The 24,466-nt window shown below is 55.0% G+C and overlaps 4 protein-coding genes and 1 long non-coding RNA gene across 6 annotated transcripts in view; 1 reads left to right on the forward strand and 4 right to left on the reverse strand.

Annotated features, from left to right (window-relative positions):
• HOXC4 (homeobox C4) overlaps window positions 1–2,289 on the reverse strand; it is a 60,572-nt gene extending 58,283 nt beyond the window's left edge. Inside the window, exon 1 of the mRNA XM_059185120.1 lies at window positions 2,163–2,289. The gene's annotated coding sequence lies outside the window, so the exon portion shown is untranslated. The remainder of the gene's footprint in view (window positions 1–2,162) is intronic.
• The window catches only part of HOXC6 (homeobox C6), a 35,770-nt gene extending 33,476 nt beyond the window's left edge, over window positions 1–2,294 (reverse strand). The window contains exon 1 of one of the 2 annotated variants that reach the window (XM_059185129.1): window positions 2,163–2,294. The gene's annotated coding sequence lies outside the window, so the exon portion shown is untranslated. The remainder of the gene's footprint in view (window positions 1–2,162) is intronic. The other variant, XM_059185131.1, reaches the window with a different exon arrangement.
• On the forward strand, window positions 1,235–3,408 carry LOC131838677 (uncharacterized). The gene is made up of 2 exons (XR_009356672.1): window positions 1,235–1,359; window positions 2,179–3,408. It is a non-coding gene; the product is annotated as an uncharacterized LOC131838677 (long non-coding RNA).
• A 3,557-nt stretch (window positions 3,409–6,965) lies between these two features.
• On the reverse strand, window positions 6,966–12,194 carry HOXC10 (homeobox C10). The gene is made up of 2 exons (XM_059185135.1): window positions 11,321–12,194; window positions 6,966–8,089 (listed from the first exon to the last, which is right to left on the reverse strand). Exons 1-2 carry the CDS (start codon window positions 12,069–12,071, stop codon window positions 7,812–7,814), a joined length of 1,029 nt encoding a protein of 342 aa, XP_059041118.1. The 5' UTR covers window positions 12,072–12,194; the 3' UTR covers window positions 6,966–7,811.
• An 8,822-nt stretch (window positions 12,195–21,016) lies between these two features.
• Window positions 21,017–24,186, reverse strand: HOXC11 (homeobox C11). Its single transcript, XM_059183566.1, has 2 exons — window positions 23,505–24,186; window positions 21,017–22,262 (listed from the first exon to the last, which is right to left on the reverse strand). The coding sequence occupies exons 1-2, from the start codon at window positions 24,184–24,186 to the stop codon at window positions 22,030–22,032; spliced, it is 915 nt and encodes a 304-aa protein (XP_059039549.1). The 3' UTR covers window positions 21,017–22,029.
• Between the last annotated feature and the right edge of the window lie 280 nt (window positions 24,187–24,466).

Here is a 24,466-nt window from a genome sequence, read left to right on the forward strand (position 1 = left end):
CTAAAGACCTCTTCCTATGGGCCTCTACTATTTGGGAGAGCCCGTCAGACACAGTGGCTGTAAACAGATGCCCCTTTCTGTCCTACCCCCTTTGGCCACTACCTTCTTTTCAACTCTGGAGCTGCCTGCCCACCCTGCTTGCCCACCCAGCAGAGGCAGCGACAGCAGGGCAGACCTGATCACCCAGCCAGGGCTCCCTGCTGCCGTCAAATTCCCCGTGAAACTGATGGGAGATGTTGCCTTCGTTTGAGAGCGTGAACTCAGACCCTCCCCACTCAGGCACAGACACAGCTGTGGATCAGGAAGCAGGCCTCGCCCACAGCCCCCTCCCCACCAATGCCCCGGTTTGCCTAGGCCTTGCAGACAGCAGCAGCCAGGAGGAGGGGGGCTGGAAGAGGCTGGGAGTCCCTGAGTTCACCAGGCCGAGGTCCCTCGGGTTCCACAATTATCTGTGGGCTGTACCCATAGTCTCTGCATTTGGAGGTGGGATGGCAGGTCAGGGCTCTGAAGCAGAAATTGAGCCCCCCCCCCCAATCCCAGCCTGTGGATGTGGGGGCACAAAGGCTGTGGGGGCACTGATAGAGGGGCTTGTCTTTCCAGGTTCACCTACTCCTGCTGAATCTCCTGCCAGATTCCCACACTCCCTCTCAACCCCCACCACTCCCTTCAATTTTCCTCAGCAGGGATGGGGCAAACCCGAGGGACTTGAGGACACTGGGAGTCCCTGTTGGTGGGGGGAACCCCAGCTTTAGCCAGCAGCTCTGCATTCACTCTGGTTCTTAGAGCTTGCCTAGGACCCCAAAAGAATTCACTGGGCAGAGAAGACCCCCCTAAGGGGGAGGGGCACCCTGACTCCATCACCTCAGACCTGCACAGCTGCAGCCACAACCAAGATAGCACCACCATGGGAAGGACAGACAGACAGAAAGACAGGTTAGAGTCATCCCCTCCCCTCGCCCTGCGCCTCCCTCTTAGTGATTTAAATTCCCTCTGGTTCAATCCACACCGTCAAGTTCGGATTAAATTTAAAACAGGCTTTTCCCGGTCCCCAGCCGCCGCAGGCAGGGAGCCCGCTCCCCGGCTCGTCAGCACCCGCCCGCGCGGAGGAGGCCGTGCTCCATTTGCTTTCATTTTCCTTCTCCCCCTGAAATGGGCTCATTTCACCTCTCGGCTGCCCTCTCCCCCTCCCCGCCCCCTCCTCGGTTCCCCTCTACTTTCCCCCCTTCTCGCTCCTGATCCCTCTTTGTTGGGAAAAACACACCCACACACAACTCCTCCTAGCTAAGGCCTGCGCTGGAAGCAGAAACTGAATTCTCCTGGCCCGCCGCGAGGAGAGACCGCGTCCTGTCCCCACCCCAGGTGGGTATCCGGGATCCCTACACGCCAGGAGTCAGGCCCCTAAGCCCAGCAGGAGTGAAACCCCCAGGGCCTGTGAACGTGGCCCTCTCAACGCCACGGCCTGCATTCCCGCCGGCCCCCCGCCCTGCCGCCCCGCAGCAAACGGGGCTATTTCCGGCTCCCCCAACCGGGTCTAGTTTCCCAGCCTGGGGAGTGGCTGAGGGAGGAGCGGCCCCAGAACTGGGGGTGCTCTTTGCCTGAAACCCCCGTGGCTCGGGGAGCCTTGTTACCTGATCTTTGTGTGATGTGTGTGTCGCAAGGAAATTTGCAGTGACTTTGGAGCCCAGACTGAGGAAGCCGAGGTGGCGAAAGGAGAGACAATACGGGTCCGAAGTACAATTAAGGGGCCAGAGCCGCTAATCTCTCCCCCGCCCTCCCTGCCAGACTAGGAGCTGTCTGGCCTCAGACCTCAGGGCAACCCGCGAACCTGGAGCCGGAAACTCAGCCCATGGCGGAGGGAACCAGAGGATCCGGCATCCAGAAAGCTGGACGAAAGCTCCCTTCCAACTTGGGGGCGCAGCAGCCAGCCCCGCTGAGTTGCAGAGAATCCAATGAATGAAAGTGTACATTCCGACGAAATTTCCCGATTTTTTTCAGCCTTTGGAAGGAGAGCCTAGGGCTTGGAACGTCTCAGACATACAGACAGACAAACCGCATCTCCGGAGGCAGACAGACTCACAACATGAGTGTGAGCCTAAAATCAAATACAGGTTCAACATTCCCGAGGCCTCTCCGCCAGGCCGGGCGGGCGCCGATCTCCCTACCTTCTCTCCCCTCCAGGGCGTTGGGCAGAGACCCGGAAGACTCGGTCCCTCTGGCTTGGTCCAATCCCGCCTCGGGAAGCGCCTTCGTTACCTGCTCCTCGGCTCCCCACGGCCACAGATGCAGGGCAGCCGCCTCCCGCCGGGGGAGGGAAGCCCCGGCCACCGCAGCCGCCGCTGCCCGCCCTCCTTCCCTCCCTCCCTCTTTCTTACCCTCCCTCCCTCTCTCCCTCCCTCGCGCGCTGCCGCTCGCGGGGCCCTCCCGCGGGCAACCTGTTCTGGACCAAATCCAGGTATCTCCGGAAGAGAGAGAGAGAGAGAGAGAGAGAGAGAAAAGGACCTCTTATGTGAAAAAGAAAGAAAGACCTTTAACCGCGTTTATTTTCCATGCTCTGACCACTGGCCGGCCTCTGTGAAGACGCCCTGGACGCGGTCGGGCAGCTGCAGAGGTGTGCGGGGCCTGCTGCCTCGCCCACGCTGACCGCCGCGCCCCGCGCACTGCGCGCTCCACACTCTGGGCCGCCGCCCTCCGGCAGCCCAAACACCAAACAGACCTCAAGGTCCTTCCTACAGACTCAACATCCGGTTGCCCGCCTCGCGGCTGGCCTCCGCCCCGGAGCCCGCTCTGCTCCGTCTGCGGCCAAAGTCCACACACAATCCACCTTGTCCGAGCTCTCGCGCCGGGCCGGACACCCCTCCTAGCCAAGGCGTCCGCCGGGCCACCCTCGGGCCGCGACCCTCCCCCGGACTGCAAACCTTCTTCCCCGCACGGGACCCACACAAAGCCCAGTGCCCACCCGCAGCCCCCCCGCCCCCCGTCCCCAGCCGCCGCTGCCCTTCACCTGTTCCCGAGAAAGGCTGTATATCCGAGCCGAGGCAAGGCCGTGGGCCTGGGCGGAGGGTGCCGGGGAGCCGGGGAGCCGAGGTCCCAGGGAGGCCACAGAGGATCGGCCGGGCTAAGTCGGAGCCCCAGCAGCCAGCAAGATATCTCAGAGACCAAGGCTCTCCTTGACGAGCTCTTGCCTTTTCCTCCGTCTCCCGCAAGTCTTAAACACTCACACGCCGCGAGTTCAGCTCTATAAATCCTGCTCCTCTTTCCCATATCATAATTAAAAAAAACCAGTAGGGGAGGTTTTAACTTTTATTGCGATTTCTGGAGTTGGGCTGCGGAGCATATATTAAGTTTACGCTTATGCGCTCTCGGCGGGGAGGGTCCTTTAAGAAATAAAAATCCATCTTAATATCCGCAGACGAGAGAGATAATTTTTTCCCTCCTCTTCACGCTGTTTCTTCTGAAGACTCCCTTCCAGCGAAGCGAATAAATAATCACCATCGCCTTAGCCATAATCTACGTCCCAGGGCCGTGGGGGGTGGACTCTGGCCACCAGGCTGGCCCTCACCTTGGCGGGGTGAGGACTCGCCCCATTCCCCAGGATCTGGGAAGGGGGACACCCCAGACTCATGACTCTGTGGCCAACCCCCCATAAGCCCGCGGACTCTGAAATGGAAATGGGGGCAGAGAGAGACCCAAAGCGCAAAAGTCGTTCATTGGTGAATTTCGGCCCATCAGGGACACTCTCTCCTAGCCAGGCACTCCTGAGCACCCCGCCCCTGCCTGGGACTCCCTTCACTCCAACTGGTCCTGTGCTTCTGACAGCTTGAAAACTCAGAGACTGCTAGGGGCTCCCAAACCAGGGGAGCCCCTGCCTGCCTCGCACCAGCTGGCCTTGCTCTCTGAAAACCTCCTATTTCCCCGGGAGCCATAGAGAGATTTGAGCACTTTCCTTCAAGGAAAGAGATTATTTTCCCCCACAAAGGGCTGGGGGATAGACAGAAAGACTAACAAACTCAGGGAGAAGAAAGGCTCTATTCCCATTTTCTCCTCTAGCCTCCCTGGGGTCAAAAGAAATCTCTTTGTAGAGACAGAGAGAAATACACGAAGTATGCATGTAAAAATATACTAGGGCTTTGAGAGAGTCTGGAGAAGACAGACATATAGAAAAAGGGACCCACACTCATATACAAGGTTAGATATATCCCTCCAGCAGCCCGCTGTGAGAAAATAGAACTCCATGTATATACTCTGTTACAGGGATGTAATTTTATTCCCCTGTCTCAAAGTTCATAATACTTTAATAATCATAATAATTCCAAAGTGAGAGAACCAGGAGCCTATCCTCCTCCTCTTGGCTTCCTCTTTCCCAGTCTTTCTGAGAACAGGGGTGTATCTCCCCATTCTCCCTGACCCCCCTCCCATTTTTCTCCACAGGCAGAGAAGCCTCTTTTGAGAGCCTTCTCTCTAGCAACCAGGGCCAGAATTGAGGAGCCAGGTAGGGAAAGGAAGGGAAGAAGCTTTGCAAAGTTTCACTTTGCTCGGGTTCTCCTCTACTCCATTATCCTCCCCTCCTCCCCCTGGCATCAGCCAACAACCTTCCCAACAATATGGTAATGGTGGGCGCTGGCAGCCTCCGTTCACCCAGACATTTTCACAAAGCGCAAAGACAAGCAGCTGCCTGATAGCCACAGACACAACAGACCAAGGCCTATGGGCCACAGACAGCTAGACCGAAACTAGAGCCAGGTTCCTGCCCTGATGTTTCCCAGTAGGGTGTGTGTGGGGGGGGGAGTGTTTCTACTTGGACTTGATGGCTTTTCTCTAACCTACTAACACCCTAAATATCCCCCTCTCATGGGTATGGAGCTATAGAAAAGGAAGGGGAGGTGGTTGAGCTGGAGCTCAGAGTTCCCCAACTCTTGGGGCCCCCCCAGACACCCCACTTGTCTAGGGAGAAGCTCCAGCCCCAGCCGACTGGAGGTAGATTTTTGTCTTTGGAGGCTGGCAGGTGAGAGAAGCTAGCCCTTCCAGAGACTCCCTTCTCTTTCTGTGCTCTTTTCTCTCCTGATCCTGCCCACCCTGCTGCCCAACTGAGAGGGCCCACCAGGCCACCTCTTACTCAAATTCCTCAATTTCCTTGGAATTGGCTAGACTTTCTTTGTCTGTCTCCATCAGCTGGGCCCAGGAAACAATAGCTGCTGGGAAAACTCCTCTCCCTCAGTCACAGGGATTGGGACAGGCTGAGGAGTGGACAGTATGAAGCGGGGCTCCCCAGACTTGTCCTGCAGTCCCAGTCACAGCTTGTCCTCCTCAGTCTGTACCCATTTTGCCCTACCTGGGAGGGGGCTGTAGGGCAGTCCCACTGGGGAGGGAAGGAGCAGGGTAGGTGGATTGGGGCCCTCGACGAAAACCGACTGATGTAACTCAGGCAGTTTCTTGTTGCCGAGTTCAAAACTCAATCCCAACAACATGAAACTACCTAAGCCACAGATCAGCTGAGCGAGCAGGGCGGGATCGGCTTTGCATCTATCGGGAGGAGAAGGGAAGGGGGTTGGGGAAGGAAGAAATTCAGCCCCGTCCCCCTTTCCGCCCCCACAACCTCCCTAAGGACTAGAGAGTAGACTTTGGGTGGCTGGGTGGGTAGGGGGTCTGACTGCCTCAACAGCCTCTGGTCTAAGCAAATTGCTCAGGGAAACTCTGGTGAAATGGGACCTCCAGCCGCCAAACCCCCGCCCCGCCCCCAGCACAGCCTTGGAGCTATTCCCCTGCCTCTGGCCCTGGCCCTGAGGGAAGCTGGAGTGTCCTTCCACTCTTGAGCTGGGTCCCCTGTCTTGTCCATCTGGCTCTCCTCCTAGGTTCCCTCTGGTCTTCTCCCTGTCTCAGCTCTGCTTTGCTTCCCTGCCTCTATGGGTGGCCAAACCAAGGCGCTTGTGCTCCAGAGCCTCTTCCAATCAGGCCACTTGCCTGGCAAAACCCCACGGCCAGAGAGCGTGGGGACCGAGAGCTTGAATAAGGCTCGGATCCAAACCAGCAGAAAGCAAGAAACCTAAGCTTCAAGCTCCAGCCCTCTCTCGCCCACCCTCCCTCTTCTTCCCCCAGCAGACGACCAGACGGAGCGACATCAACATCCATGTGTCGACCTCGAGGCGACCCTAAGTGCCCGCGCAGAGAAAGAAGCCAAAAACCACCAATTTACCCCTTTACCCACCGAACCCCACGGCAACGGGTCTGGGAGGGGTGGAGAGGGAGCTCCCGGCCACTGCCCTCAGCTGTGAGTACGGCCACAAGACAAGCCTGGGCTCTCAGCAAGCTCGGATGCCCGAAACACCTTCCTCCCTGTTGTGTCCGCTGCACGCCAGGCACCTGGGGACACCGCTGGTCCCCACTCCGCCGCCAAGAGAAGAACAAGAAACCGCTTCTCTTACCTTGTCGCCGCCTCCTCCTCCTGCCTCTGCCCGTGCTTCTGCTGCTGCTGTCGAGGGGGGGGGGGGTTGGCTGATCTCCTCGTCCCCCTCCGGCGGTTAAGTTTATTCCTCTCTTTGGATAGGTGGGGGGCTCTTGGGGTTCCCCCAGCAGCGGTGGGGTGCGCCTGGCCCAGCACCCCAGGCAATCAGATCCGTCCGCTCCTCAAGATTGCAGTTTGCTCTCTGCCTCTTTCCCTCCTCCAGTCACCTTTAAATGCATCTTTTACTGCAGCACCACATTATATTTGCAGATCATAAAATCCACCTCTCGCGCGCACCAAGACCGTCCTGACATTACTGTTTTATGACCTTGACTTATTGTGGTCACCTGGATAATATTTAAATCAACGTTATGGTCTCTCACTTACATTAAACCCGCCAAGAGACATTCTAGAAAGGCTCTAGGAGATGAGTCAAACACAAAACACACACACATCCACACACTCAGCCTCTTTTGGGGGTGGGGGGTGTTGCTAAAAAAAACACTTAAAAACAAAAAACCACCCATTTGAGGATTACGATTCTGGAAATTTATTAGGATTTTCTTCTCCATTAAGGAAGCGACATGCAAAAGATACAACATACAGAATATCTTTAAATAACACAACTCCCAGACAGGGACAGGGCAATATTTAAGGGGGGGGGCAGTCTGTCTTTGCTTCACTATGTTCTATTTTTAATTTTTAAATTTTTTTGTATTCCTCTGGATGGAATTTCTGAGGTGTCAGTGGCGGGGGCTATGTGGGGGGTGCTGGGAGAATGGAAGAAAAGCAGAAAGCAGTACAAATACGAGACTTCAAGCAGATTCTCAGAGCGACTGGGAGGTAAAGACATGGAGAGGGTTTCGTGGAGGCGCTGGGCGCTACAACAAACACACAAACACTAGCCGAACTTTCCAAAACGTCTATTATCCTAAGGAGGAAATGCAGCAAGGAAGGAGCGATTCTGACTGTGCTCTGCGAGATTACAGACCTTCTCTGGTTGATTTTTTCCCCCTGTGATCAGGTGGGTTCGACCTTAACTTTGCATGGAGGACAGGATGGTGTGTGTGAGTGCGTGGGTGAGTGAGGGGTTGACACACACACCAGCCACACTCCCACCCTCATCTATGCGGGCACACCACACCCCACACCCCGGCACCCCGTTTCTCTCATGCTTTAGGTGGAGGCATCTTCGCAGCACGAACCACAGGTCCCTTAGAAGGAGAGTCTGAGGTCTTTGCCTTTTTGGCAGGCGCGTTGCATTTATACTCAGGGAGGAAAAAAAAAATATATAGCACCAGGCACAAAGGGAGGAGGGGGCGGGGAAAGGAAGGAGCAGGGAGAAAGGGGAGGGGGAGGGGAGGCCACGCGCTCAGGTGAAATTAAAATTGGAGGTCAGTTCCCGGATCCGATTCTCTCGGTTCATTTTCTTGAGTTTCATTCTGCGATTTTGAAACCAGATTTTGACTTGTCTGTCTGTAAGGTTAATGGTCTTGCTAATCTCCAGGCGGCGCTCTCGCGTCAAATACATATTGAACAGAAATTCTTTCTCCAATTCCAGCGTCTGGTGTTTAGTATAGGGGCACCGCTTCTTCCTTCCGCTCTTTGCTGTCAGCCAATTTCCTGTGGTGTTTTCTGCCTTTATCTCCTCTGTTAAAAATAACATTATTTACATAAGTATCCCTCGGAAGAGGCAGACCCTCGCAGCCCACTGCAGCCTTTGCCAGTCTGCTGTGGGGGGCGGCTGAGGGAGCAGAGGGGAGCTGTTCTCACCCCACAGGCCTAGCTGGCGGGGTGTTCTTGGGCTCAGGACTCTTAGAATTTCGTTGGGGTCTAGACTTCCGTGGGGAAAGACAAAAAGCTCTTGCCTCTGGAGCATTTATTAATTATGTGACCCCAATCCACCTTGACCTGGCAGATTCTGAGTACTCCCACTCTCCCTCAGCTTTCTGACTGACCCGGGCGGGCGTGTGCTCAACCTCACCAGGCCCTCCCTCCTCTAGGTTCCATTCCAGTTCTGGAAAAATCTAAGTGGAAGGAAAAGTGCTTCCCAGGCCCCAGACAGAGTTGCAGAGTCCACCCTGCTGCCCAGAGCAATTCCCAGAGAGCTTTGACCCCCTTCAACTCAGTGGAGGGACAGAGGGACATTTGCCTTAGAGTCCCTGTGGCCACAGGCCCTTGCAGTTGTCCCTGTACCAGACCCCCAGCCCTTGTTCCCACCTGAAGTGCCACAGAGCAACTCTGCCCCTTTCAATCTCCCGTTGCCAGCTCTTCCTCTCCTGGCCATTTCCCCCTGGTGTGAATAGCTGAAGCAGGGTTGCTTGTGAAGGCAGCAGAGGTCAGGGGCAACCGCTCTGGGGCATGCTGAGGGATCCTCAGACAACTGCCCTAGCCATAGGACCTAAGGTCAAGGGAGAGAGATATCCTGAGGAAATGCAGCCTCCTGGAAGTCTCCATCTAGTCTATATAGATGTGAATGCCTGTGTGTGCACGTGTATTCCTGTAGAGGTGCACACTCCTACACAATGTCCACACACAGATAAGTACACATGTGTCTACTGAGAGAAGGAGATGATATAGATAGAGTGTGTAATTCCCATTATCTTACTGACAGCTTCTTTCCTTGGTACACATTCTTGCTGAAATGGACCAGCCTTGCTCCTCAAGCAGCATGAGAGCCCTTGGTCATCCTTTCTAGGGAAAAAGCCCAGAGTCCAGAGACCCAACAAGGGCACCCAGCAAAGGTGGCTGCTGATGGCTCTGTACTCTCACCCCCAGCCCCCTGCTTTGCCAAATGGAACTGCCAGATTCCTAGATCCTCTTTTGATGGGGAGTGAGGCAGGGGTCCTTGGGGAACTGAGAGGCACCAGAAAAAAAAAAAAAAAAAGGCAAACTTAAGGCTATAGTTTAAGACATCTGAATGTCCTTACTTCTGCTCCCACCTCTGCACCTGCAGTCTCTTGCCAAATTGTTTAAATGTTCTCCACATCTAACTCTGCCCTATTTATTTTCTCATTGGGATTGTTGGGTTTTGGGGGAAGGGAGGAATTAAAAATGGGGAAGTCTGGCTAAAAGCCCTCTTGCCTCTGGGCTGGTGGAGACACCATATGGGGGGGAGTGGAGGCAAGAAGGGCACAGGCAAAGTGCAGACTGAGAGGAATTGGGTGGGATGGAAGGGCTTAAGTTGTAGGGAGGGCAAGAGAGAAAGGGAGCCTACCGGAATGGGGGCAGTTTGAGTTAGGAGGTGGACTTGTTAACCTTGACTTTGCTTTTGGTGGGGCTAGGACGCAACTTTTCCTACCCTAAAATTCTTTCCCAACAAAGCTCAGGATCTGGGGAGAGGGCACAAAATTAAGCTTTCCTGCAGCACATGTGTCACAGGGAAGACTATCTGGGTGTGGGTACCTCACTCTCTCCCTCAGCCTCATGAACACACCGGTGCACATCTTCTGCTGGGGTCTCTATGGGCTGATTTGCCAAGGCTACCTTTGCAGAGGAGACCCAAGAGGGCAAGGCTTTTGCCCTTGCCCGCCAAAACAGTGCGAGTATGCGCGCACACGCTCGCGTGTGTGTGTGTGTGTGCGCGCGCGCACGCGTGCACAGGGGCATGCGTGAGTGTGCGCGAAGCATGAGAGAGGCGTGTGTGTGTGAGTGTGAGTGTGACACAGGTCGCCGCCAGGCATGCGTGTGCACCATATCCATATACAAAGCACCACAAGATCCAGGCCGCCCCCAGGCTGCTCAGCTCTCAGGATCTCATCTGCCTCTGCATCCAACGAGCCCCACTTATACACAGACTCCAGTAGTTAGTGGCAGGAGACACAGGTTTATTCCTCTCCTCCCAGTTGGGCCTTTCTGGATGATTTTTGCTCCAACTTTTCAAGGAAAGTAGGTCCGCTCAGGTTCCCTCCACTGCTCCCGTTTCCTCCACATTCTTTCTCCAGGTGTCAGAGAAAGGTCCTGGAGGACCCCAGTTCCAGCAGCAGAAGTGAATCTTGAACCCTGAGCTTGAACTCTGGCTAGGCATTCTCTCTCCAGCCGAAATCACAATGAAATCCAACTAAAGCAACACTCCCTTTCAGGAGAAAACCACTTGCCACGCGAACAGAAAATCCCCAACCACTCATTTGTAAACTGTTTTTGGAAAAGAACGAAAAAAAATGTTTTTAAATTTAACTAGAAAAAGAAAAAGAAATTTTACAGGGAAGACAAGAAACTAACATTCCAAATGCCCTGTTCCAACGCCATCCCCTAGCCAGGCGTCTGGGGGAGGGAGGAACGTGGAGATTAGCCCTACACCTCCACCTCTTTCCGCCCCAACCCCCCGCTGCCCAAGGCCCCCCGGCCGAGCTCAAACCGCAGGAGCCCATACCACACACACAAATCAGATCCACAAACAATAACAAATCGCGCTTCGAAGGAAACAATTTTCAACTGGGAAAGCGCAGTAAAGCGAAATCCCCTTTCACCTAAGCCTTCCCCAGTCCCTGGCCCAAGATCGCCATTTTAAGCTTTTTGCAAGCTTCTGACCTGAACGAGGGACCTCAGCCCCCCAAGCAACCGCCGTAAAGCAAGCAAACCAAAGCCAGCAAGCACCCGGGAGCCGTCATCAGCCCGGGGCAGCACAAGTCGCCCGCAGGCTGCCCGCGGTGCGCACCACTCCCGGGTCTCGGCGCCCACGGCCGCTGGCGGCCCGGCCTTTCCACTCTGCCGCTTACCTTCCTTAGCCAAATGAAGCGCCACCAGCCTGGCGCTCAGCGGACACGAGTCGCAAGCCGGGATCGCATTCCTCGGCCCAACCCTCCCCCTACCCCAGCCCCGGCCACGAAGACTAAGTACCCGAGCGTCCCAGCCCGGCCGCCGCTGCCCAGGCAGCCTTACCTTTCGCTTCGTTATCCGAGGTGTCTGGGCTGGAGTCCGCGGTTTTGGCCCGCTCCTTTTCGCTCTCCAAGGGGCTACCTTTTGGGCCCGCCAGGCTCTGCTCGGTCTTGATTTCATTGGGGCTAGGGGTCTGGCTGTCGGACTTGGGGGTCTCAGGGAAACTCACTTTGCCCCCGAGCTGGGGCGACTCCAGAGGTTCGGCGCGCGGGTTGAGATTGGCCCGCTGCTCAAAGGGGGCTTCGAAGTCGTTGGCCCCGGCACAGTGGGGCGGCTTGTCCAGCGCTGAGTAGCTCGGGCTGGCGCGGTAGTAGCTGGGCACCGGCACCTCGTGCTCCCCGAGACAGGACTCCTGCAGGGGGTGGGAGTAGAGAGCTGCCTCGGGGCCACTTTTCGCCCGCTTCTCTGCGCTGTACATACAGCAGACATTCTCCTCCTTGACACTAGGTGGGTAGGAGCAGGAGGACAGCGGCCTGCCAACAGGTTGTTCCAGGCGGTAGGTGGCTTTGGGGTCGCCCCAGGAGTCCAGCTGCGAGAGGTAGGACGGGTAGGTGTTGAGGGCGAGGTTGGGACTGCTGCCCTCGTCCCTCTTGGAGAGCGAGGGTGCGAGCCCACAGCCCCTCATCACCCCGCAGTTGAAGTCACTCCCAGATTGCATATACATGCCTGCGCTCCGGCTATAGCGCTCTCCTCCGCCCGGCGCAGCCAAGGGCTCAGCGTACGAGTTCGGAGTTACATTGCGAGGGCATGTCATTTTCAGAGAGAGGGGTTTTTAAGGAGCAATACTACAGCGGAGGAGCTGACATCTTTTTTTTTCCCCATCCGGGAGGGGGGGCGGTTGGAGGGGCGGGAGGAAAAAGAAGGGGAGGGGGGGAAATATCAGCTCCATAATTATCCGCGCATTCGGTCCTCACCATGTGACGGCTAGACCAATGGGATTTGAAAATGGCCTTGATGATTCAGACGGCCGTGACGTCAGCGGGGTCAAGTTGTCGGCAGGCGGAGCGCGCAGCGTGGAGTAACAGCGCCACCTAGCAGCCGCCTCGGGGTAGGGGCGCCGGAGCCCTTCCCCGCGAACAAAGGAAGCGCCCCCGGGGCGGCAGGGGCAGGAGAGGGGTGGAGGAGGGTGGGTGGGGGGTTCTAGAGAGAACGGGGTTTGTTTACCCGGGAACCAGCCTGTAACTCTTGGGGAGAGTGGGGCGGAGAGGGGGGACATGCAGGAGAGAGGGAGAGAGCAAGGCAACTCGGGGCTCAAAACAGTCAAATTCAAATTAAAAGGTCAAGACACGATCCAGGTACTTTTTCCCTTGTCTTTTACCTCTTCTTTTCCTCTCTTTGTGCCCTTTCCCCGTTTCTTCCCTTGGGAGGGGTGTGGGGTGATGTTTGGAGGGAGGGCTCCAGTGGGCAGAGAAAGGGGAAAAAGTTAAGGAATCCCAAACAGAACTAAACTTTCTGCTCTCCTGCGTCCGGGTTCTCGGGGCTTGGCCTGGGAGCTCAGTTTGGGGACCTCGCTCAATGGAAGCTGGTTGAGTTATAAGTTCCCTGTGCGGGTTGACGGGGGAATCCCCAGAGTATGGAGTGGACCAGGGAGGGAGTCATCATCACTTCAGGGCTGCTCCAGGAGGGTAAAGGAGGTTTCCAGTGGATCTAGGGGTCCGGAGAGGAGGAAGCCAGAGACCAGAGGCGCCAGCTCCCCGACCACGGAATGCAGTCCGGGCCTGGCAGAGTGGGCGGCCCCTGGATCACCATCTCAGGGGTTGGAAGGCTTTGGCCTTGGAGTCCGTTCGGGTGCTTTGCTCCAGGCCTTGGCGTTCCTCGCTTTCCAATTGACCTTGCCCCCACTAAAACAAGGAATATTCCCAGAGAGGAAGAGGGAACCTGCAGGGCCTCGGATGGTTTGTGGGAGTCACGTATCACACGGGAAACTAGGACACCAGATGCGACAAAATTCAACCCAGGGAAGTGTCCTTTATAGAACGAATGAGCTGGGGGGCATTTTTTAACAGAAAAGAGGAACCAGCGTCTTTGTGTGGTTTTTATTTTTTTTAATAAAGGAAAACGAGAAATAAGGGACAAGGTATGTTTTAAATAGTTCTTTCCGTTTCTCCATCGCCTTTCTCCCAAAGCGAACTAAACTCTCCACCCCTTCCTCAGGAAACGGAATCTGGAAAATAGCTTGTCTTTCCGGTCGCCCCACATTTTCCCCTGGACGAAGCCTCAGGTTTCGATTTTCCAAAGGGCTGAAGCCTGGCCGGGAAAGGACCGGTGCTCCGGGCGCCCTGGCGTGGAAGAGTGCGGAGGCTGGATCGCTTCTAGAGAGGCCCAAGCCCGCGGCTGCTAGAAAAGGACTTCGGAAAGAAATCCACGGAACTCCCTCAGCCAGGGGGCAAGAGAGGAGACCACAGGGGTCCATGGACCCCGGGAACACTGGTAGAAAATGTGTAATGTGTGACTCGCTTGCAGGACCAGCCAGGGGAGATTAGAAATGGTTTTGTGTTTTCATTTGCAGGGGTCGCAGTGGGCTCGGCACAGGGGTTGGCTGGGGCAAGGTTAGGCTGTTTAGGCCCCAGACGAGACTTGGGACAGCCTGGGCAGCCGTCAATACAGAGAACCATTTGTCCCACCTCCCACCCCGCGGGAAACGGCGGAGACTTTATGGCCACTCTGTTTGTATGATCTGCATAAGTCTTTCCCCACCAGTTTGATCGAAACTGTTCGCTTTTACGAGGACCCAACGAAAATTCCTCGTCATATTTATCAGCCGGGGATAAAAATTTAGTATGGGAACTGATATTTCCTCATTTATGGGGCGATGAAATTAAAGACCAAAGCAATTGAGAATTATATGGCCTTGGGGGGGTTCCCTCCCCCGCTCTTTCACATCTCCTTTATTTTCCCGCCTGGTGTGCCTGTCCATGGAGTTTGGCGTCACAGTCCCCTGCCCTTGCCCCCCGTTTGGGGGTCTACTGGGCCCTCTCCTCCACACCCAGGTACCGCTTGGTCAACCCTAACTTTTCCTGGCTTTTCTGTCGGTGTTAGCAGCTAGGGGCTGGGATAGGGCTCCTTGAGCCTCTTCCCAGCCAGGCTGGGATCTGGCTGGGGTGGTGGAAGGTTGCCAAGAGGCTCACAGGGGAAGGATCTGAGTCCAGGCTGGGAGGGGCGAGGGAGGTAGCGGAGGGTGAAGAAGACGAACTCCAGATTACCTCTCAAAACACAGCAAGCCCTAAGACTTAAGCTGGGGAACCAACGGGAGAGGAAGAGTCACTCCCGCCTCAGGACCTGTCTCTCCCTACCAGCCCGACCTCCATCCCAAACTCACTCCTTACCTCAGCCCCTGGAGGGGTTGGAGCTGCTTCAGAATTCTTGCCATTATTAATGGAAATAATCCCCCCGGGAGAAGGAGCCTCCCGCCTAGCTCTCACCTCCTCACTAGAACGAATAGTGTTTAAAGTTGAAATAATTAGAAGTATGATAAACACGGCCCATTAATGAAAAAAGAAATCAAATTCATCAGCCTAAGTGGGACCCCCGGTGGGACAAATGTTTGCCTCTAATTACGCAGGATAAACGCAAACCCGGAGCTGTTAAACAAGACCCCAAGCGCGGCAAGCGCGGACGCAGACTCGAATAACTTGTTGGTTTTTTGCAGACTTTGGGATTCTGCCCCAGTGGAGGCGAAAGAGAGGAAGACGTGAGGGTGAGGACGAGGCAAGGGGAACATTTGAGCGGGTCCAGGAAAGTACGGTTGGATGTGTGTTCCAGCCCTGCCCCCTTGGGCTCAGTCTTTCCGAGGCCAGGAGCAAAGGCCGTTTCCGTCCTATTGTCCGGGCCTGGCGTTCAAAGGCACTCGGGCTGCCACGGCCGTCCCGCCTGCTGCCTCTGCCAGGCACCCACAGGTCCTGCCCAACAGAGCCAAGACCCTCAGGCCTGCACCCCTGGGGAACTGGATTGGGGTCAAGAGAAATCAGTGTGGCTTCGCTCAGCCAGTTAAACCATTTCCCCAACTTTCTGGGAGTGCTGAGAGACTTCAGGGCTCCCCCTTCTTGCCTCAACTTGGGGCTATGAAAATCCAGGGGTGGCAGGCCAGAGCAGGGCTCAGGCTGCACGTACATCTTGACCAATCCCACCCACCCCGAAAGCCCTCTCACTCTGGTTGCTTCTTCCTGGTACCCTGAACCTGGAAGGGCAGCAGGGACAGGGGACTGAGCCTCCTGCTGCCTGTGGGATTGTGAGCCAGGGAGAGGAGGAGGGTGCCCCTTGCTCAATCCTAGCATATTCCAGGAAGATCTGTGGTTCCAGAGGGCAGGCCGAGGGCTGGGGCACTAGGGGTCCCCATGTGAAAACAGAAGAAGGAAAATGTAGTGCTCAACGAACAGAAAGGAACCGGGCTGTTTCCCTGGCGCCAGCCCTCAACGTGCCCCAGAAACACCCCGATTTTTCCAAGGAAAATGAGGAGAGTTTCCCCAACAGTTTAAGGAAATCATCTGGAAAATTCCAAAGGTGGAGTGAAAAAAGGAAGAGCGTCTCTCCCTTTGGGGTAAAATAATAAAATAAAGTAGTAAAGTTGGTGTATTGAAATCTCTCCAAGTGAAATGAAAAACAAAATCACACAAGGGAGTAAAGTTGCAGGCATTTTTCCTCTTGTTTTGGAGACCCAGATAAATCATTCTCATCCCAAAACTTGAAGGAAAATTTTTCTTTTCTCCTTCACAAACACGGGGCTCTGCCCAGGCTGAGTGGGGGAACATTGAACTACCAGGCAAACTGCAGAATGCTCAGAAGCCCAAGATAGAGATTTTCAAAAAGGTACAAGAGAGACATGGGAGACCCAGGACCCTTGGAGGTGCCTCTGGTCTACTCGGGATCTCGAAGCCACCCTGGCAGCCCGGCCATCAGAGTCCCTCTCACATCTGGACACTGCACACTACACGATTGCACCCAGATGCTACGGAATTTACCGTTTACAAACTTGTCTAACTCGTGCTCCATTGTGCACACACGGCAACAAATATTCACCTCTACCTAAGAGACGTGCTCCCCAGGATCCCCACATCCTGAAGTCCGATAAACCTGAGCCAACACAACGGGCCCTTTTGCCCTGCCGAAGGCGGCCAGTTATTTAACTTTGCCTCCTGAATCGAAACCAGACAGCAAACACTTCGGAAAGAAGCTTTGAGAGAAGGACACAGATGGGAGGATGTCTTGCTTGGGGGAAGCCTGGCCCCCCACTTCAGGGATTTGCTCCCAAGTTGCCCCAGTAGATTGGGTTTCCAGTGGGGAGTCAGGGCTGTAGTTGGGCCGACTGGCTCCGGAGAAGAAACCACCCCCCCTCCCTTACCGGCTAAATTCCTTTCCGAAGATCCATTTTGCATCTTTTTTTCCTCTTTCTCTGTTTCTTCCTTTCTTCCTGCTTTCCTTTTTTCCTTTTTCTTCTTCCTCCTTTCTCTTTATTTGTTTCTTTCTCTTTCTCTTTTTCTTTTCTTCTCTTTTTTCCTGCAGTACATTTTTCCCTTCATTTTTTCCTGACCTTTTCTCTTTCTTAATTCATTGTTTTCTTTATTTCCTTCTTCCTTTTTTCTTTAGGACACAATTTATTCTTTGCTCTTTTCTTTCCTCCTCAGTGCTTTCGTTCCCCCTTGACTTTCGGTCTCCCCAGCCTTTCTTGTTTTTCTCTCTGATGCATAGCTCAGGGAGGAGAAAGCCCCAGGCTCGGGTGCGTCTCTTCCCAGCCTTACTACTCAGGCTTGGAGTTGACCTTCTCCGGCCTTCAGCCTTAATAACTCGGCTCCTCACAAGGCGAAGTGTACAGCTGCCAGCGGCCAGCGGCCAGGCCTCAGCAGTCGCCATTAGAGGGAAGGAAAAGCTGGCGCGGGGGCACGTTCTTACTGGCTCTGATGGTTCCCTGACATGCCTGGTCCCAGGGCTCAGGTACCTTTGGTCCCACTGCCTCCAAGACGCTTCTTTGGAGAAGTCGCTCAATCTTTGTCCTGACCTCCAGAGCTGAACATTAAAATAGCTTCAGTTTGAGCTGAACTGGAGTCCCCAAGGCTGGAGTCAGGGGAAATGAAGGAGTGGGGCTCTGTCAGTCCCAGATGGGGGTCAAGATCCGAGGGGCCACCCGCGGACTTAGCAACCCAAAGCCATGTCCGCACATGGGCACCTTTGTTCTCCGAGCTTCCGGACTGCAGCCCGCCAGCCCTCCTCTGTCAGTCTTGCAATCTCTGGAACCTCTGGACAGGAATTCCTCGGTGTTTTGAATTCTGTCTTTCTTCTGACCCACTGGAGAATTTGCAAGAAACAGAGATGCAAGGCCGTGTGTGTAACTCTCCCAAATTCGCAGTCTGAGTCAAGGTTATGGGTTTCCACTTTGTGTAGTGGGTTGAAGGAGTGTTTGGTTTGTGCGTGTGTGTGTGTGTGTGTGTGTGTGTGTGTGTGTGTGTGTCTGTGTGTGTCTGTGTTGTGTATAGAGACAGAGAGACAGAGAGAATGGTTCCTGCAGGAGAACAGAGGGAATGAAGAGAAAGGTCTGGCCCAGCTTTGGGAGTCTGCAAGAGCGTGCTTAGAGAGCGGAGCGGCCAGCACTGTCTTGCAGGCCTGTAGTGGCTGTGAGCCGCTAGCCCCCAAAGCTCGGTCTAAGTTGGGCCTCAGGCAAAGACTGGCGACAGTCTTCAGCCTTATTCTGCCATAGGCAGACGGAGTCCGCTTCAGAAGCGCCCACTTCCCCCACCGGGGCCCCAGAACCTCTCTCCCCACAACCTCCTAAAGATCCTGAGTTTTCATTCCGTGGAAAGACCAAAACTTAAAAGTTTTTAAAAAGGGGAGGAGGAATCTTGTAAAACTTTTATGCCAAACAAAGTTATAAAAACTTCCCGGGCGTTGCCTTTTCCAAAGGTTTATACGAATAATAAAGAGTGTAGTCGCGTGCACACGGTTCTGGCGGGCTCCAAGCAGAGAAGTTTCAGCAAACAGTGTTATCCAGCCCTGGGGCACCAGGAAACCCCAGGGACTGCCCCCTTGAAGGAATAGTGGCCCAGAAACGAATTGCCCTACAGATTCCAGAGAGGGGGCGGGGAAAGGGAAGGGGTGGCGCCCTTGACTTCTTGAAGTTCAAAGTTCTTCTTTGCTCTGGTGAGAAAATCCCCCTCTGCCTTCAGCCCACTCAAGAAATTAGCCCCAGCTAGTTTTTCTCCCTCTGGTTGAGAAGGGGCTCTAGGTATCCCCATGTCTGTGCACCTTTCAGACACCTGATCTGTCACTTTTTTGCTTTCTCAAAGCAGAGCTGCCCATCCTCTCCATCTGGGACATCTGAAACCTGTGGGCTTGCTTTCAGAGGTGCCTGTGTGAGCTGTCTTCTAAGAGGCCCTTGCATCCCCATTCCTCAGCAACCCAGGGGTCTGAGGGACAAAGAAACCCCAAACACAAGGCTGGCCCCAAGCCATTTCTCCTTTCAAGTCCCCAAGGTTCTCTCTGTACCCCTAAAGCCCATAGCGAGAGGGGGAGGAGCCCAGAGTGCTCTCTCTCAGCCCACACCACTTAATACCCTTGTAAACTCCCACGTGCGCTATAAACTTGGATTTTTACAACCAACATTCCTCCTTAGCTCCAAGAAACTTTGAACTCGGCCTCAGGTTTATTTACTGGGGGGGTGGGGGTTGGGGAGCTGGGAGCTGAGAAAAGCTGGAGGAGAAGAGGGGGAAGATGTGGAGCAAGAGGGTAATGGCATGGGGGTCTGGGGTGTGTTGGGGGAGCCAAGACCATCCGCTGTGGGTTTGTTTACTATTTAGAGCGGAAGCATTTTCTAACACAGGCCAGACTGGGTCGTTAAGGGCGAAATGAAACTGGGTTTAGAGGCACGGGGGGTGCTTTATGGCGGCGTCTAGACGAAGATCTTTTGTTCCCTGGCAGCGCCTCGGCTGGAGGGGATTACCCAGAAAGGCTGAGCCCAGAGTGCTCCTGACCCACAAGGGGGGTTGGACATCCCAGGGGCCAGAAGATGGGTTCGTTTGGGGGACAGAGACCCCTTTTTTCTCTTTTTAGAGGGTTGCCAAGGACAGGCAGGTTTCTGGGCCTGGGTCACAAAAGCCTTTGTTTTTCTTTCACTATGATCCCCCCCCCCCCAGCCTTCCGAAATCCCTTCTGGGGCCGGGGAGCTTTTTGGGCTGCATATTGCAGGCAAGGGATAGCTATAGGTTTCAAATATTTTTCTCCAAAATTGGAATCCATTTGGAGATCAACATTTTGCTCTATAAACAGGTTTGCTCAATAGAGTTAGCCCCACCTTATTTTATAGGAAACATGGCCAGCATGTCAATATTCCTTGATATGACTAGGGCATAAATGAGGTCTTGCGCGTCCACACACACATACACACCCACAGAGCACCCTCAGCTTCATTCTTGCTGACACTCATAAACACTGCCAAGGCTTATACACCATAGAGAACACAAGCATTGGATGTGCATGAGGTGAGGCTTACTCCACAGCACGGGCAGAAATGTACATATAAGTTTCCTTCTTCTGTACACACAGGTACACCAACTTAAAATACCTGGGTGGGGACACACAAGGGAATTGTGGGGCTGTATGCACACTTTGGCTTTCGGATTTTATCTCAAGACTCACATTGACAAATTACAGATAGCTAAGCCGCACAGGTCCCTGTCATCGAAAACAACGGCGGAGCCTGGTTGTGACTGTCCATTATCAGGGCGTTTTGCCTGTCATTCTACAGAATCATATTGGCAACACCATTTTCTTTGATTTCTGTAAGAACAGTTCCAAAGAGGGGGAAAAGAGAAGAGAGACTGTTTCCAAATCTTTGCCCCTAAATAACGAATTTGGAACCAAGACTGCCGAGCGCCCTTGCTTTTTGCTTGAAAGGACTATGGTTATCTTTTTACAGAGGGGGGGATAAAAAAAGCATGCAGGAAATATAGATGGGTATGGAGAATGTCCCCATGGATCACCCCATTACTCAGTGCCCCACCGCCTCCCCACCCCTTACAAAACAAATCTCTGGGGCTTTCTACTCTGGGAGACCCAATGTACAAACATCAGGGTGGCCCCAATATAGGGTCTTGTTGTGTCTGGAGGAGCCTTGCCATTTGTGCTTGAGGGGAAGGGGCCCAGCCTCGGTGAGGAAAGGGAGGGGGCTGGCTTCCCCTCCTCTCCCCTCCCTCCTTCAAAACTGTATATAAAAATTCCAATACAGTCTTCTCATAGAGGGGGGGAAAAAACCCGAAAGCCCTACCCTCAACCCTGCACATTTAACTGCGACAGACGGAGACATCTGGCGGGAGGGCGGTGGAGCCAAGAAAATTCCTATAAATTTAAATTCGATGATGGTTACAATTAACTCCACAACAAACGTGTACTTAAACGGAAAGCGGTGCTGGGCGTTTGGACGCAGCTCGAACTGCACTTGAGAAAGGAGAGCTTTAAGAGTCGCCGTGGAATGTCCTCAGCTTGAGAGCAGGAGGAAGCTACCGCCACGCTCTTTCCCCTGCCTGCGGGGAGAGCCGGCAGGCCCACCAGCCCCGGCCTACCTCACCTTCCCTTGCTTGTCCTCACCAGCTGGGCCCTACCCTCCAGCCTCCTCCTCCGCCTTGGGAGCACTGAGGATTTTAAGAGGAGAGGGGCTAATAAAAGGGTCAAATAAAATCATAATATTGAACAGAATGAAATATCTTTATTTGCCACACACAAAAAAAATTCACAGCAATCCCTCTGGGATGGGAGCCGGGTGGGGATTGCACACGTACACGCGCACTCACGCTCATGGAGAGAGATGGGTGATTTGAATCTCATTCCAGGAGAGTCCTCCCCCCCCCTCCACCCCATCCCCTCTGGGTAAAAAGAAACGCTTGTGAAATTTATTTACAAAAATTCAGGCCCCAGCATGGGGGAGGCGTCCAATCCCACCTCCCTCCTGCCTCCTCCACCCTAATCTTTTTTTTTTTTCTTTTTTTTTTTTAAAGGGAGATAACAACTGCATAGACTATAGCTATAAATCCATGGAGTGGGGCACGGCTGGGAAATAGGTTAGGAAACCTCAATGCACCAGTTAAGAAATTTCAAAAGAAGGGCTCTACACGGTCACGGGGAGAACAACTAGGCTCAGGCGGGGCCTGGGCGCCGAAGGAGGTAGGACACGGACTTTGCACACCTAACACCAGGTCGAAGGTACAGAAATTTCACAGCAAGGCAGGATCACATTTAGCTGCCCCCTAGCAGTGGGGCGAGGTGGGGTAGGGGTGGGGAGCGCAAGAAGTCTCCCCTCGCAGACTCGGTGTCTTAGCAGATCTTATCACTGGGGCAAGGGAAGGCTTTTAGTTCAAGGATTGTTCACTTAGGCGCCCACTACTCTCGCCCCTCCCCCACCCAATCGGAGCAGCAAGACAGTGTCGCAAGGTGTGTTTTCTTTTAAATAGAGTCTTGGCCTTGGCGCCAACGAAGTCCACTCGCTGTGGGTTAGACACTTCCCTTCACCCTCTTTCCAGGCCCGGTCCCTGTCCCACAGCGAGTCAGACGGAAGGTGAAGGAGGTTCCAGAAAGAAGTGCGGGCATCGGCAGTGGGGGCCAGCCCTGGCCAGAGTCCAGTTTTCCACCCGCGGAAAGAAGGCGAGTTAGAAAATAAAAAATAAAAATAAAAATAAAATAATTTTCCCCTTTCCCCGCCCCACCCCCGTCCCCGTGAAGGGCCCGGTCTGCAGTTACAGCAGAGGATTTCCGGAGAAATACTGCAGCCGGTCTCTGCTTAGTTTTTTTTCTTTCATCCTTCTGTTCTGAAACCAAATTTTCACTTGTCGGTCCGTCAGGTTCAGCATGCGGGACAGCTGCAGCCGCTTCTCTTTGTTGATATACACGTTGAAGAAAAACTCTCTCTCCAGTTCCCGGATCTGGAATTTCGAATAAGGGCAGCGCTTCTTGCGGGTGCGGGGGGCGTCTGGAGGGGAGGGGAGGGGGCAAGTGCGAGGAGAGGGGAGAGAGACACGTGAGACCCGGGCGACCCCAGCCCGCCGAGCTCTCAGCGGCCCTTCTACCAGCCCCACCGTCAGGCAGCCCTCCCGCCAGGCCGGCCTGCTTTCCTCGCTCGGGCCACAGTGCTGGGGCAAGCCCGGGACCCCCTGCCAGGTCTGGCTCGGCAGCTCCCGGGCCACCGCGGGGTCGCCGCCCCTCCCCTCAGCTACTGGAGTCTAGGGGAGAAGGTAGTCGGGTGGGCCAAGTGCGTCCCGGGGACCCGCGGGCTCAGCCGCCGTCCTCGGCCCCTTCCTGCACTGCCCTCCCGGTGGCTCTGAGCACCCACCCACCCCTCCTCCAGAAATCTGGGGGGACCGCGGAGAACAGGCACGAAGAAGTGAGAGCGGGCGAGAGCAGTGGGGAGACGGGAAGGAAGCGAGCGAGTAGGCACCAAAGACACCCGAGAGCCGCTTCCGGGGGCCCTGGCGCCCCGGGACGCCCGGCGGGCCGTGCCTTCCAAGCTACCGGGCTAGGCCGGCGCCGAGGCCGCGGACCGCAGGGAGACAGTGAGACCCCGGCCCTGGAGCCGCGTGGAGCCCTGAGCTGGCTCTCCCCACCCTTTGTCGCCATGACCCCCGGCTTGCTGGGGTTCTGCTCAAGGACCCGTGAACACATAGTTTGAACATTTCAAAAAATAGTTTTTTAAAGAAACAGAGCAGTCCTGGCCGGCCTCTCCGGTCTCAGGTTCTGCTCCATTGCCTCTCCCCCACCACTCCCCCTCTCTGAGTTTCTCCCTGTCTTTCCCTCGCCCTCCCCTTACTCCCCCTCCACCCCTCCTCCCGTCCCACCCCCCGGCAGCCCGGCTCCCCATCCTTCCTTAAATGCTCTTCTAAGTTCACGATCAAAGTTAATATCGCTCGCGATGGTGGCGCTTTTAAAAATTTCACAGACCGAGGGAGATAACGGGGAGGGGGGTTCACCCGGCTTTTCCAAAGAGCCCTTTCCCCTCCCTCCCCACCCCTTCTCCATCGTAAAAAGTCGAGTCGTTGGGAGAGAGGGCTTTGTAGGTTATAATAAAATCCTTTGAATGCTTATAAAACTCCACATAAAATCGGACTGACCCAAAACACGAGGCCGTCCCCGCTCCCCTCGCCTCCCCCCTGCTCTCGCCCTCCCTCTCCCGCTCCCTCCCTCGCTGCCCGCCAGTATCCCGGCCGCTGCTACCTACTGGGGGCGGCTCCCTTGGCCGGCTCCTTGGCCGCGGAGTGGGCTGAACCGGACGAGCTGGGATTCGTGTTTTCCTCCTCGGCCTCCGCCTCGGCCCCCGCCTCAGCCCGGGACGCCAGTCCCGAGGCCGGGGTCGTCTCAGGCTCCCCCTTGGCCTCTCCCTTGCCTGGGCAGGGGGGCTCGGTAGGCGCGTCGCCGCCACCGCAGTAGGCGTTGTCGAAGAAACGGTCGAAGGCTTGAGGCAGGACGCTGTTCTTGTTGACTGAGGAGTAGAAGCCGGCGGGGGCTGCGTGCGGGGCGCTGGGGTGGTGGTGGCTGCCGTAGGAGCCTTCGTTTTTCATGAGGATCTCGGTGACCGTGGAAGGAGGCAGGCACTCCCGGTGCATAAGCTCGTCGGCCGCTGCATAGCAGGAGGAGTAGCTGTTCCGGTGGTGCCACTTGCCGGATGGCTCCAGGCCGTATGAGACTTCCCGGACCGGGGGCACTTGGGCTGAGTAGGGATAGGAGATCTGACGAGAGGGGGCCTGGGGCAGGAAGGAGGAGACCGTGGAGAACTCAGGCACGTAGTAAGTGCAACTGGGTAGATAGAGGTTGGAGGCGCAGCTCCCTCGCTCGCCGAAATCAGCGCCCCTCTCCTTGCGCGACGGCGAGCAGAAGTTGCCCAGGTTGACCGAGTTAAACATCGTTCTCTTCTCCTGCCGGCTCCAGATGGAGGTTTTGGACCCGATCTAGCGAGGGGGGAAAATTTGGGAAGGCGAGATGACGCGTTATCCGTCTTAGTCTCTCTCCCCGAGCACGTGATCCAAAGTAGATATTGTCATATATCAGTTCGGAGCACTTCGCAGACGTAGGAGGGGTTCTCTCTTAGGTAAGATGGGGACGTTCAGGCGATTGGTTTGCAAACACCGCAGAAACATTATGAAAATCAATTGCAGATTTGTATTCGTTTTTCTCTCGTCACTC

This window comes from Mustela lutreola, chromosome 8 (genome assembly GCF_030435805.1).
Source record: "Mustela lutreola isolate mMusLut2 chromosome 8, mMusLut2.pri, whole genome shotgun sequence".
NCBI lineage: Eukaryota > Metazoa > Chordata > Mammalia > Carnivora > Mustelidae > Mustela > Mustela lutreola.

Bases quoted from the DNA above. Each gene is read 5' to 3' on its own strand.
- HOXC10 (XM_059185135.1), bottom strand. From the start codon at position 12,071: ATGACATGCCCTCGCAATGTAACTCCGAACTCGTACGCTGAGCCCTTG. The intron at 8,090-11,320 runs GTAAGGCTGCCT...TATTTTTAACAG, and splicing joins CTCGGATAACGAAGCGAAAG to AGGAGATAAAGGCAGAAAAC.
- HOXC11 (XM_059183566.1), bottom strand. From the start codon at position 24,186: ATGTTTAACTCGGTCAACCTGGGCAACTTCTGCTCGCCGTCGCGCAAG. The intron at 22,263-23,504 runs GTAGGTAGCAGC...CCTCCCCTCCAG, and splicing joins GGCCAAGGGAGCCGCCCCCA to ACGCCCCCCGCACCCGCAAG.